Here is a 12,700-nt window from a genome sequence, read left to right on the forward strand (position 1 = left end):
CTGTTACTGATATTTTGTTTGCGCAAAAATCAATCTGCCCATCAAAAAAATATCCAAGACTGAATCAGAACAATGACTTTATTAGGTCAGTTCAAAAAGCTACACAAATGTGCAAAAAAACATCAGAAAATCTTTAAGCATAACATTGCTTACTCACATTTATTTCCTCATTTTCTGAGCATTTTAAGATTCCATTGTTTACCAAGTCTTAGTCTGGAAAACATTAATGCCAGATTTTCTTCTTACTCTATAGTCATTGATTTATCTGTTTCATTTGCATCCCATCCCATCCTTCTGACTTCTTCGGCTCATGTTCATTTTCCTTTCTGGTTTGTCTTCATAAGTACTATATTACTATACCTGCCCTTCATCACATCTTCATTATCTTGTTCAGAAGATGTTGTTGCTCTTTTTAAGCTAAAATCATAGGTTCCTGGTACAAGCCATAGTAACAAAAAAATTATAAATCCTGCCTCACAGTGCAAATCCCACCATTCCTTCTGTATGAATCAGGATGTCAGGATGAGTATTTCATTATTCCACCATTGCTTCTTTGCCCTATCAATGCATTTAGCTCAGATGAATTCCTCCTCCACTGCAAAACTTGCATACTTTCTTGACAAATCAGTCCAAAGATGTAGAATAGAACAGAACAGAATAGAATAAAAAAGAATTCTTTATTGGCCAACTGTGATTGGACACACAAGGAATTTGCCTTTAGTGCATAAGCTCTCAGTGTACATAAGAAATACTTTAGTGATAGTCATAGGATACTAAATAAGCAATCAAATCATACTATGAAACTAAATAAAACAATATAAATCATAAAGATGCAAGCCACAAGGTTGTAATCCTAAATAGAAAGAGGTGGATAATAGGAAGGATGAGAAGAATAATAGTAATACAGTCTTAGTAGTTTGACAATATTGTAGGAGTTAGCTGTTTAGCAGAGTGATGGCGTGCAGGGAAAAACTGTCCTTGTGTCTTACTTGTTCTGGTGTGCAATGCTCTATAACAGTGGTCCCCAACCTTTTTGTACCAGGACCGGTTTCAAGCAGAAACATTTTTTCAAGGACCGGGGGAGAGATCCGAGTTTGGTAGTTTGCTTGCAGACGTTTCATTACCTGACTAGGTAACATCTGATGTTGTTACCTAGTCGGGTAATAAACGTCTGCCAGCAAACCACCTGAGTTCAGGGCGCCTCGGCCCTGCCTCCCTCAGCCCCATCCCTCAGGTGTCTCCCTCCCTCCCTCCCTCAGGTGTCTGCCTCGTTCCTCTCTCAGTCACTCTATCGCTCCTCCAGCAGCCCAAGAAGCCGGGGGTGGCTTTCCTGTCGCCACAGCTTCCCCGAAGGCGCCCGTTTCCACCCCACCCCGCCCGCCCGCCCGCTCGCGGTTCAATCCCACAGTGCTCCGTTCTACCTGCCTGCCTGCCTGCCTTCTTCGTTTCGGAGCAGCTTCGCTGATAAAAGAGCGAATAGTTATTATTCTCAGCGAAGCTGCTCCTAAACAACCAGACAGGCAGGCAGGCAGAACGGAGCACTGTGGATTGAACCGGCGGGCGGGCGGGCGGGTGGGGTGAACGGCGCTGGGAAGCTGCGGCGCGGGAAAAGCCACCCCGGCTTCTTTGAAGCAGTTTCTTCCTGGGCTGGTGGAGGAGTGAGAAAGCGACTGAGAGAGCTGAGCCAGAGAGCAGGACAGGCTTCGGTTGCTTCCTCCCTCCTTCTTTCATTTGTGTCCTTGATCCCCGATCCCAGCAGCATTCACCGAAGGCGAAGAAAGCCGCCATTTTTTTTATTTTTTTTTCTTTGCGGCCCGGTAAAGAGTGCTCCACGACCCGGTGCCGGTCCGCTGGCCCGGTGGTTGGGGACCCCTGCTCTATAATGTTTTGAAGGTAGAAATTGAAACAATTTATGTCCAGGATGTGAGGAGTCTGTAGAATCCCTCTACAGAAGTCTGCAGAAATAGAATCATTATAAATTGTCAATCCCTGAAATTCCAGAGATTCTTTTTAAAAATAAAAAAATTCTACCCCATAAACCAATTGTGGAAACATAATATTTAAGATATTTCTGTTCTTTATTCCTGAGATTTCCTTTCATGCTACTGACAGAGAACAGTAATTCTTGCTAGCTGCTGCGTTTTGGTGGGCCACATCAGCATGTTTGTTATGTGAATGTTGACTGGTGAATTGTCTATCAGTTTTATATATTTATACTTCAGACAATTTCTGTTTCATTGCTCTTTTTCTTGTTACCTGTTTTGCAAACCTAAGATAATATGTTCCACTTTGTATTGGGATAAATGTATTTAATCTTTCAGGTGCCAGAAGACTATGGAATGTAGACCTACAACCTTTTACACAATTTTTGTTCCCCTCTCTCCAGGTGGTGGTGAATGCCCTGGTAGGAGCCATACCCTCGATTATGAATGTGCTTCTAGTTTGTCTTATATTCTGGCTAATTTTCAGCATCATGGGTGTAAATCTGTTTTCTGGTACATTCTTTGAATGTGTTAACAAAACAGATGGAGTAAGGATTTCACATTTAATCGTTCCATTTAAAAATGTCTGTGAGACTTTAGACTATGCCAGATGGAGAAATGTTAAAGTCAACTTTGACAACGTTGGAGCTGGCTATCTCTCTCTTCTTCAAGTTGTAAGTAACTATCACTATGATACTAGTAATAACTTTCCATCAAAATATGTAGTCCATGGTTTCATAGGAAAAATGGAAACAAGTGAAGCCATTAGCCAAGTCCTATCAATTCACATCCCTATTTTCAAGCAAGCAATATTTTAGCATGTAGGAACAACATATCAACAGAGATTTTTTGGGAAGAGTTCTTGCTGTATCTTCACCATTTTTGTCAAATGAAAGCCATTGGACTGATCCAGATCAGTACATTCAGTGACTTGTGTAGAATAGCCATGACTCATCGTTTCAGTTCCTCTGTTCTAACATATTTATGCTTTGCTTCAGCGTCATTTTTCTTTAAGAAGGAAACATGTGAAATTGAGTCCCGGTTGTTAAAAATAAGGATAGTGAAGAACTATGTAAAGTCCATCCAAGTGATGCTAAATATATTGGCATTTGCATTAGTCACTATTGCTGGCCATCTTTGGGAAGTATCAGGTGCTAAATTATAAAATTGCAGAACATTTACTTGGCCATTAAAATTAGTTCAGGGCCATTTGTAGACTAGCACAGTTCTTTATTCTGAAGCTATTCATTTAATTCCAAATAGAGGTTTTCATTTTGAAGTCTAGGTTGCGTCCATAGTTCTCTTAATGGAACAGCATCTGCCATATATCAACACTGACACTTTCTTTATAGGCTACCTTTAAAGGATGGATGGAAATCATGTATGCTGCTGTTGATTCAACAGGAGTAAGTATAGGATGACAAATGTCCATGTGTTCATAATAAGTAGATTTTGCTTTGCTTTCAGATTATATAAAGGGACATTACTGAATGAATGTTACTGCTTTCAATCAGATTCATTCAGTGATCAGACACTTTGAACATCTTTCTTGTCCATCAAAGTTTTGGTCTTTAGATATTAGAAGATAATCTGGAGTTTAGAAGGCTTATTCTTTAGGACCAAGCAGAAGAAATTTGACTTTTAATCCTGAGTTATGAATTAGAAGCAGCAGCATCTCCTTAATTTTGCCTCCTTGACTTTACTTTTTTTCTTTGCTTCTCTCTTTTGGTAAGAATAATAGGACCTTCAGAGTAATTATTTGCCAGATAACTAGGCCTGTGTAAAAGAATGTTGCTTTTCTCCAATTTTTTTTCTGCTCCATGTTGGGGGGAGCTCCACTAATAGCCAAGAATACTGAGACAAGATAATCTTTCATTACTCCTTGCTAAAGGAGCTTTGAGTAATTTTCATTCATCTCCCTCACTTCTCTTAGCAGTTGTAACAACACTGAGAAAGTATATAGTACATGTGCTGAACTTTTCCTCACCAACAGAGCAGCTATTTTGTTTTCTTTAGAACTGCTTGAGATTTAGTTTGACTTATCTTCCAATTCATCTGAAATGAATTCTCAGTCTTCTTCTCTCCAGTATTTACTATTGAAGAGAACATTAAGGAAGCTAATACTAGATTCTTCCATTATTGCACCAGTATACCCCATACTGCTCTATTCTTAGAATATCTAATGATAATATAGAATTATGTTCAGAAGGATCCCAGGTGCACCTCTTTCGGCATTGGTTTGCTGCTTTTAATGTCATCCAAAGTATTTTCTCCACAGACTTTCTGGGAAATGAATGAAGAAAATGGATTTCAAGATATAACCATATATTCTGTATAGAGAGATAGTTTGGTCTAGTTAAGGCACCAGCCTAGAAATCCAGAGACCAGAAATTCTAGTCCCACCTTAGACATGAAAGCTAGCTGACTGACTTTGGGCCAGTGATTCTACCTTAGCCCACAGCTGTGACAAACTGGTCAATCAATTCCAATGGATCAAGACTCAGTTGATCCCCCAAAAGTGGACTCTGCATGTGTGAGAAAATGCTAGGAAAGAAAAAAAAAGATAAATTCTGTAGATTATTTCATTGTTCAGCAAATATTTAGTGTACAAATTCTTCATCATTCCTGAAAGCTCATTGGATAATATTTTTCCATGCCTCCTTATTTTATAGATAGAAAAGCAACCCCAGTATGAGAATAACCTGTATATGTATATTTACTTTGTCGGCTTCATTATATTTGGTTCCTTCTTCACTTTGAATCTTTTCATTGGCGTCATCATTGATAATTTCAACCAACAGAAAAAGAAGATAAGTATTCATTAATGTCTGTTGACATTTTTATTTGCTGTGTTTCTATAATAGATGATTTTAATGTTTTTTTTATGTTTCAAGCTGCCTACAGCCATTGGACACAAGATGGGCAGCAAATAAATTTCATAAATAAATAAATAAAATTTAAACAATTAGTTTTCACTTCAATATACTCATTGTTATAATTAAATAGCTAGAATGTCATTTTAGTTGTTTTACTGAATGAGTTTAGTTCTCAATATAATTATGTTTCTTTCCAATTAGTAACTGCATATTACATTTTAGTAACTGCTACACATAAAAGTGTGTGAAAATATTGTAGCAGTAGGCTCACTCAACATTGAAAGTCTGCCCACAACTGACGTAATTGTTATAATGGAAAAATAATTTCTCATAGATATTTGTTAATATTATTTTTCTTTCATAGCTAACATTTTAGAATGTTAAATGACAAAAATTCAATATTGTAGTGATCTTTTCAGTAAGTATTTGAAGGAAATAAAACTGTTTTCCATTTTATGTTGTTGCATAAGAAAATGGGGACAAAGACCTTTCAAGACTTTTAGAGCGCTCCTTTTCTCTCGTCTCCCTTGTCCTTTTACATGCAGCCCGTTAAACTACTAAAAAAGTTGAGTCTCTGACTACTGCCTTTAAAATATTTATTTTTAAAAATTCTTAATTCCATTTTGGAATATAGCCATTTTATCCAACAAAATAAGACACTTATACAAAATCCTCAGCTGAAAGTAGTTATACAATAGTAGCTTAACAAAATGACCATTTGAAGTTACAACAGCAGTGAAAAAAGAGACATAAAACCATTTGTCACAACCATTGCAGCATCCCCATGGTCACATGATCAAAATTCAGATGCTTGGCAATTGGCTCATATTTATGACAGTTACAGTGATCATGTGATCAACGTTGGCAACCCTCTGACAAGTTAGATCACTGGGAAAGCCAGTTTCACTTAATAACCATATTACTAACTTAGCCACCACAAGAATTTGCTTAACAACCGTGGCAAGAAACGTTGTTAAATGGGGCAAAACCCACTTAACAAATGCCTCACTTAAGCACAGAAATGTTGGGCTCAATTGTGGTTGTGAGTCAAGGATTACCTGTACATTGAATTATTTGTGCCATTACAATTCTATTACATCAACTTGGAAACATTTTTTTGGAACTCAGTGCTATCCCTTATTATTCTATCTATCCAGAATAATATAGTATTAAAATACATTTTGCCCCTTCTATGTTCTATCTTATATCCAGAACATTTTATGAAAACATAATAACCATTAGTTGCAATATAAACTCTTGAAAAATTCCACTGTTCCACATTCCTTCATTTTGAGAATCTTTCATAGTTTAGTTTTAACTGGTTAGTAAAATTTTATGAGAAGAACTCTTCTTAACCTGTGACCACTTAGTTTGTTGAGGAAACAACCGATTTCTTTTTTTTTTAACCCTTTTTAAACTACCATATGCAGCTTTGTCCTTGTGGGTAAATGGTTGTAACCATTTTTTTTTACTTCTTTACTTAGGAGGTCAAGATATTTTTATGACAGAAGAACAGAAAAAATATTATAATGCCATGAAAAAATTGGGATCCAAAAAACCACAGAAACCTATACCCAGGCCATCAGTAAGAATGCTTGTTGTTTGTTTAACTGGCTAAAACAAATAGATAGAAGTAAAATACTTTGTTTAACTGAAATTAAAAATGTATCCTTTTATCAATAACTGAAAAATAACTTCGTAAAATGATTTCCAATCCTTCAGGAAATAATAACAGATAACATTGTTTTCTTTTTCTTTTTTAGAATAAAATACAAGGCTTCGTTTTTGATTTTGTAACCAAACAAGCCTTTGATATCGGTATCATGGTTCTTATCTGCCTTAATATGGTTACCATGATGGTGGAAACAGCTGACCAGGATCAATCTGTAGAAGATATTTTATATTGGATTAATTTGATTTTCATTGTTATTTTTACTGGGGAGTGTCTCCTGAAATTGATTGCTCTCCGTTACTATTATTTCACTATTGGCTGGAATATATTTGATTTTGTGGTTGTCATATTCTCCATTGTAGGTAAGAAACTTTTGAAGTAAAATTGTCTTTTGAATATTCTGGATATTTGATATAAATTACTAAGCAGTGCTGATGACATATCTTACAAAGCCTGTTAGAATTATTTATTTGTATAAGATAAATTGTTAAAGCATAAAACATCATAGAAAGTACTTTCATTTGATTTCAGCTACAAACCAAAAACCTCTACTCTTAATGCAAGACATAATTAATTGTTGAATTTATTCCTATAGATGATGGGTGCTACCTGAGATAGCTTTTATCTTTTTTTCCCCTTCTTTGAGTAAACAAATATATTTATTCACTTACATTATGAATACATACACTTTAATATTCATATTTCCAAGAAATTGTCACAAATAGAAAAAGACTAATTGTAATAAACATGCTAAAATTTTTAAAGATCTTTTTAAGTATAGAAAAGGAGATTAAAATATTTAGATAGTTAATATGTCAGAAGAGGGCCATTATTAAACCAGTAGATGATAACTATAATTTACTTATTATAATCTTAAAAAATTATAATCAGAATCTTCCAGTTTTAAACATTGAAGCTCCTTTCTTCAGGATCCTATTTAAAGACCAAATGCATTTTTTAAGTTCTCAGAATTCATAGATCTCTGTGCAACACTCTGAATAAAAATGAATTGTGTACATCGTGTGCTATGCGTTAAATTTTTTTCCTTTCTGATAGCTCTCCCATCTTTACTATTTTAAAAAAGATGCATTTTTGTGCAGAGGACACATTGACTTAGTGTCCTATTCTGGTTTTCTCAATCATATGGCTTAGAAAAGGAGGATAGAGACAATTTCAGATAAAAGAAACCACAAGTCTGTTATTTCATCCTGATTTAAAGTTACAATAATGTTCACTCCTGATTTAAAGTTACAATAATATACAATAAATGTATGAAAATATAACTATACAATTTTAACTCATGGTGTGTTGTTTTTTTTCCTTAGGTATGTGCCTGTCACAAATCATTGAGAAATTCTTTGTATCCCCCACTTTGTTCCGAGTGGTCCGACTTGCCAGGATTGGTCGAGTGCTGCGTCTAATCAAGGGTGCAAAAGGGATCCGCACTCTGCTTTTTGCCTTGATGATGTCTCTCCCTGCCTTGTTTAACATCGGTCTCCTCCTTTTCCTGGTCATGTTCATCTACGCCATATTTGGAATGTCCCAATTCGCCTACGTTAAAAAAGAATCTGGGATTGACGATATGTTCAATTTTGAAACTTTTGCTAACAGTATGATCTGCCTGTTCCAAATTACCACTTCCGGTGGTTGGAATTATCTGCTGTTTCCCATTCTCAACAAGGAGCCAGACTGTGACCCTAAAAAAGTTCATCCAGGAAGCTCAGTTGAAGGAGACTGTGGCAATCCTTCAGTTGGGATTTTCTTCTTTGTCAGCTACATTATCATCTCATTTTTAGTTGTAGTCAACATGTACATTGCTGTCATCTTGGAAAACTTCAGCGTAGCTACCGAAGAAAGCGCTGAACCATTAGGGGAAGATGACTTTGAGATGTTCTATGAGGTCTGGGAAAAATTTGACCCAGGTGCAACACAGTTTATAGAGTTCAGCAAACTCTTTGATTTTGCTGCCTCGCTAGAGCCCCCTCTGCTAATACCAAAACCAAACAAAGTTCAACTAATTGCAATGGACCTGCCCATTGTGAGTGGTGACCGAATTCACTGCCTTGATATCTTATTTGCCTTTACAAAGCGTGTTTTGGGTGAAAGCGATGAAATGGACGCCCTTCGTGTGCAAATGGAAGACCGGTTTATGGCTGCTAATCCCTCAAAAGTCTCCTATGAACCAATTACCACCACCCTGAAACGGAAACTTGAGGAGCAGTCAGCTAGGGTTATTCAGAGAGCCTTTCGGCATTATCGCCTGAGGAAACCAGTGTGCAATACATCATACTTATACAGGGATGGGGACGTTTTTCCTTCCAAAACAGAAATGGCTTTTGATAAATTAAGTTTGAGCTTAACTCTGGAAAAGACAGAAAGAAGTTCCTCCACAACTTCACCTCCTTCCTATGATAGTGTAACAAAACCAGACAAATATGAACAAGAAAAGTCAGAAAAAGAAGAAAAAGGTAAAGATGACAAGGATTATAGAAAGAAACCCTGAAGCAGGCCTGTAATTCTATCTACACCAAATTGTTTACAGCATCGGAAAGATAATGCTGATACTAACAGGAATTATGCTGAAGCTTATGCCAAACTGACCATTTCTACTATATCAACATAATATAGTCATGCATCCAAGGTACTTGTAATTTTATCGTTGACTTATGAGGACAAGAACAATTCTTACCAGCTTGCACAGATGAAGAGGATTCACAAAATTAATATAGGCTGCAAGAATGCATTAGCATTTGTGTGTGTGTGGTGTGTGTGTGTTAACAACCAAAAAATATTCCCTTGCTGCAGTAATTGTATCCAGTGTGTACATCTCAATTGCCATTTACGTCATGTTTCACAAAATTGTTAGTGCAGTTGTATTTCTCTTCACAAATCATTGTTTGTGATTATGTCCAGCAACAGAATTGATTTTTCACAGATACATTTATATATATAAACATATATGTATTTAACTTTGTTACTTATAATAATGATAGGATCATTGGGGAACTTAACCATTGTAGGCTTAAAACTCTTGTCAGACATTTGTAGGCTTGTCCAACGTTTATCTGCAACATTCTTCAGACCTGCAAGTTTCACCCTGAAAAAAACAACACATTGTCCAGCTAAGCTTAGTAAAAAGTAAGCCTACCAGAAAAGAAATGAGGGAATCAAAATAAGAAACTTGACTTCCAATTAAAATTCAGTGAAAAGAAAAGCTTAAGAGAATTGTAAGCAACTAGAAGTTCAGACCTTGAACGTATATGATTGAAAGGAACCAGAAGAAAGCAAGATAGAAACCCAGCTGGGAAGTGAAGAGTAAGGGCAGTAAATGGTTGGCCACCTGGAGGGGAGGCACAAGATGTGTTGCTTCCTGCCATAGGTAGCAACAAGAGTTCCTCCCCCATCACTGTGGAAGGTCAGCCAGCAACTTGACCTACCAATCTTCTTTATTGGCTGTTGCTGATTCCAGACTTTATTTGCAGTTTATCACTGATCAGGCCATTGGCTGTTTGAATTGGGCTGAAATCTGCTCACCTTTTTAAAGAGGCAGATAGGTGCTTTAAGAATATAGGCTGGTGTCTGGCATAGCTCAAGTACTAAATTGAGCTTTGTGGGATTTTTCTTCCCAAAACAATCTGAATTAGCTGCTACAATTCTGACAACTTCTTTTTTTAAGTTTCTCACGTTTGGGCAATTCTTCTAGATCTTCAACTTCCACATGTTTTAGTTTTCTATTTGTATGTACACATACAAATATTCCTATTGTAGAAGAGGAATATGTTCTGAAGTGATACTTTCTTAAGGGGAAAAGTCTTCAATCCTATGAGATATGGTACATAATGCAAAATGCAAAAACCGAAAGGATTTTTACATTCTCATGTGTATTCTCCTGTAACTACCTCTACAGGAAAAAAGATAACTATTAAAAATAATCAAAAATAAATATTCTAACATATTTACATATTCTAAAATACAATACTATAGCATACAGTGTATACACTGCATTTGATGGTAAGACTAGCTCTTACCATTTGTTCATGGATTTACTGATTAGATGAATTCATTCATTCATTCATCATTCTAAAATACGACAACTACAATGGGGTCCAGCATCTTAAAATGGTATTTTATGAGCTATCCCAAGACTCTAGCACATCAGTTATCCCTTGAATTTGTTTGGCCAGTTAGTCTACTGGTATTTTCACACATGTAGAGATAACAGATTTGCATGAAGGCATGCTCTACTTCCTAGCTCATGCATGATGGAAAAGTAAGCAACTAACAAGGAGTCATAACTTGTCCAAATTTCAGGGTTGCATAAGTTTGTAGTTTTTTACCTATTCATGCTATATAATACAAGATAAAGTTTCCATACAGCTTATAATAATGTAGGTAAACTGAATCAAATAACATGGCAACTTTTCTTCTCCTTTTATTGTAAATGTTCCTATCTGATTCAGTATATTTCACACTTCGTTTGCTAAACAGGGTTGTTTGTTTATGTGGGTCATAATTGTTTTTACTGTTGTTTTTTTCATTTATGTTTAAGCCATCCAGAGTCTTCTGGAATGGGCAGCTATAGCAATCTAATAAATTAAGTGAAATAAGCCAAAAAAATTATACGTTCGGCTTATTTAAATATGCCATTTCTTTTTTCTTCCAAACTAGCTCTAGATTTATTGGATATGATCTTTCAGCCTGGCTCTCAGGATTATTGAATAATCATCACTATTTGAAAGAGAATTGTTCAACACATCTAGAGCTGCAAAGATTCTAGATTAGCTTCTTCAATATTTTATAGATTGAGAATGGCCACTCAATAAATAGTATGCTTATGTTGTGTCTAAAACAAGTGCAGATGTCAGGTGCTGCCTTAGGAAAGGTATCCCACATAACTTTTTCACAAGGAGAAAGGAAGACTTTCTTCCCATGAAGCTTTGGAAAAAGGAGCAAAGACTTTTAGAAATTACTGTTTAACCTCTGTGCAGTTCTGGTACATTATACAGTTGTTGAATGCTCATTACTGTAGTTGAGTGAAGATTTTCTTAAAAAAATAAAGATCAGCTGATACATATTCTTTTTACTTTTAGATAAGAGCTTTCTCACCTTATGTACCTTATAGGGAAAACAGAGAAATCCTAAATTAATTGAACATGCCATGCTTGGAAATGGGGCTGATGTGTACAATTTAGTGAAGTTCCGCAATTTATGCTGATCAGAGTGATTTGGATTTTAGTGGCAGGATCTAGATCTGTTGGTGCAGAATACCTTTATTGCCTCTGATTCATCTTTTTTTGTAATCGTCAGATGGGAAATCGTATCTGAAGCTGAAAGAAGAGATATTCTTCTATTTATATTTGATGCTGCATATAACCACTGTATAATTTTTATTAATTGATTATTCTATGACATGAAACATTACTGTACTAACAAGATGTACTATGAACATGGTAATTGGTTTAAAATATAAATGTATAAAACTTTTTATAAAAGCATATTTTATATTATTTTTAAATCACTTCGATTTATCAGCTTGCAGTTGATATGCTTGCTTTATTTATTTGAACTGGTATTTTATAATACATTTTAACATACCAATGGGGGTGGGGGACAATCAGGTTGTTATTACGACGTTTTGTTTCTGCACCTCCTAGCAATTTCAATTAGAAAAGCTGAACAAATCTGAATGTGAAGTAATTGCAGATGTATAGAGACCGTGTGTGATTTGCCTGTGAAAGCAGTGAGCTTTGGATCACTGATATGAATGAATGTTTGGTTCTCATTGTACTTGCACCAACACTTGGGTCTGAATTTCACTACTGCTACATCTGTTGCAGTATTCATTTTGATCTGTGCTGCGTTAGATACATCATAACTGTAATTTGGTCCCTGGAGGCTGATTCAAATGTCCTGTTTCTTTAAGAACAAAATAGCAAAATGAAAACCAATGTATCTGGGCATCTTTGTTTTGTCTGTTTCTTACAGAGGGAAGAAGTAAACCTATTCTTTTACTTTGGCTATTGACTAGTAATATATATTGATGAATTGCATGTAGAAGAATATTTTAGCATAAATAGCTATAAACCATATTACTAACAAGACAAAAGAATAAAGCTGATCATTTTTATCATGGATTGATTAATTTTGTCCTCCTTTTTAACTTTAAATTT

At 35.7% G+C, this 12,700-nt stretch overlaps 1 protein-coding gene across 2 annotated transcripts in view; it reads left to right on the forward strand.

Moving 5' to 3' along the window:
* Positions 1-12,662, forward strand: part of LOC113416542 (sodium channel protein type 2 subunit alpha-like) — a 61,603-nt gene extending 48,941 nt beyond the window's left edge. For both annotated transcript variants that reach the window (XM_026674489.2, XM_087949794.1), the window contains exons 19-24: positions 2,387-2,656; positions 3,335-3,388; positions 4,655-4,796; positions 6,343-6,443; positions 6,622-6,892; positions 7,856-12,662. In XM_026674489.2, coding sequence (XP_026530274.2) covers positions 2,387-2,656; positions 3,335-3,388; positions 4,655-4,796; positions 6,343-6,443; positions 6,622-6,892; positions 7,856-9,033 — 2,016 coding nt within the window. In that variant the 3' untranslated portion in view covers positions 9,034-12,662. The remainder of the gene's footprint in view (positions 1-2,386; positions 2,657-3,334; positions 3,389-4,654; positions 4,797-6,342; positions 6,444-6,621; positions 6,893-7,855) is intronic.
* The last annotated feature ends 38 nt before the right edge of the window (positions 12,663-12,700 follow it).

The sequence above is a fragment of the Notechis scutatus genome, chromosome 1 (genome assembly GCF_049901735.1).
Source record: "Notechis scutatus isolate UNSWTSFEM ecotype Mainland chromosome 1, rNotScu1.2, whole genome shotgun sequence".
Classification (NCBI taxonomy): domain Eukaryota; kingdom Metazoa; phylum Chordata; class Lepidosauria; order Squamata; family Elapidae; genus Notechis; species Notechis scutatus.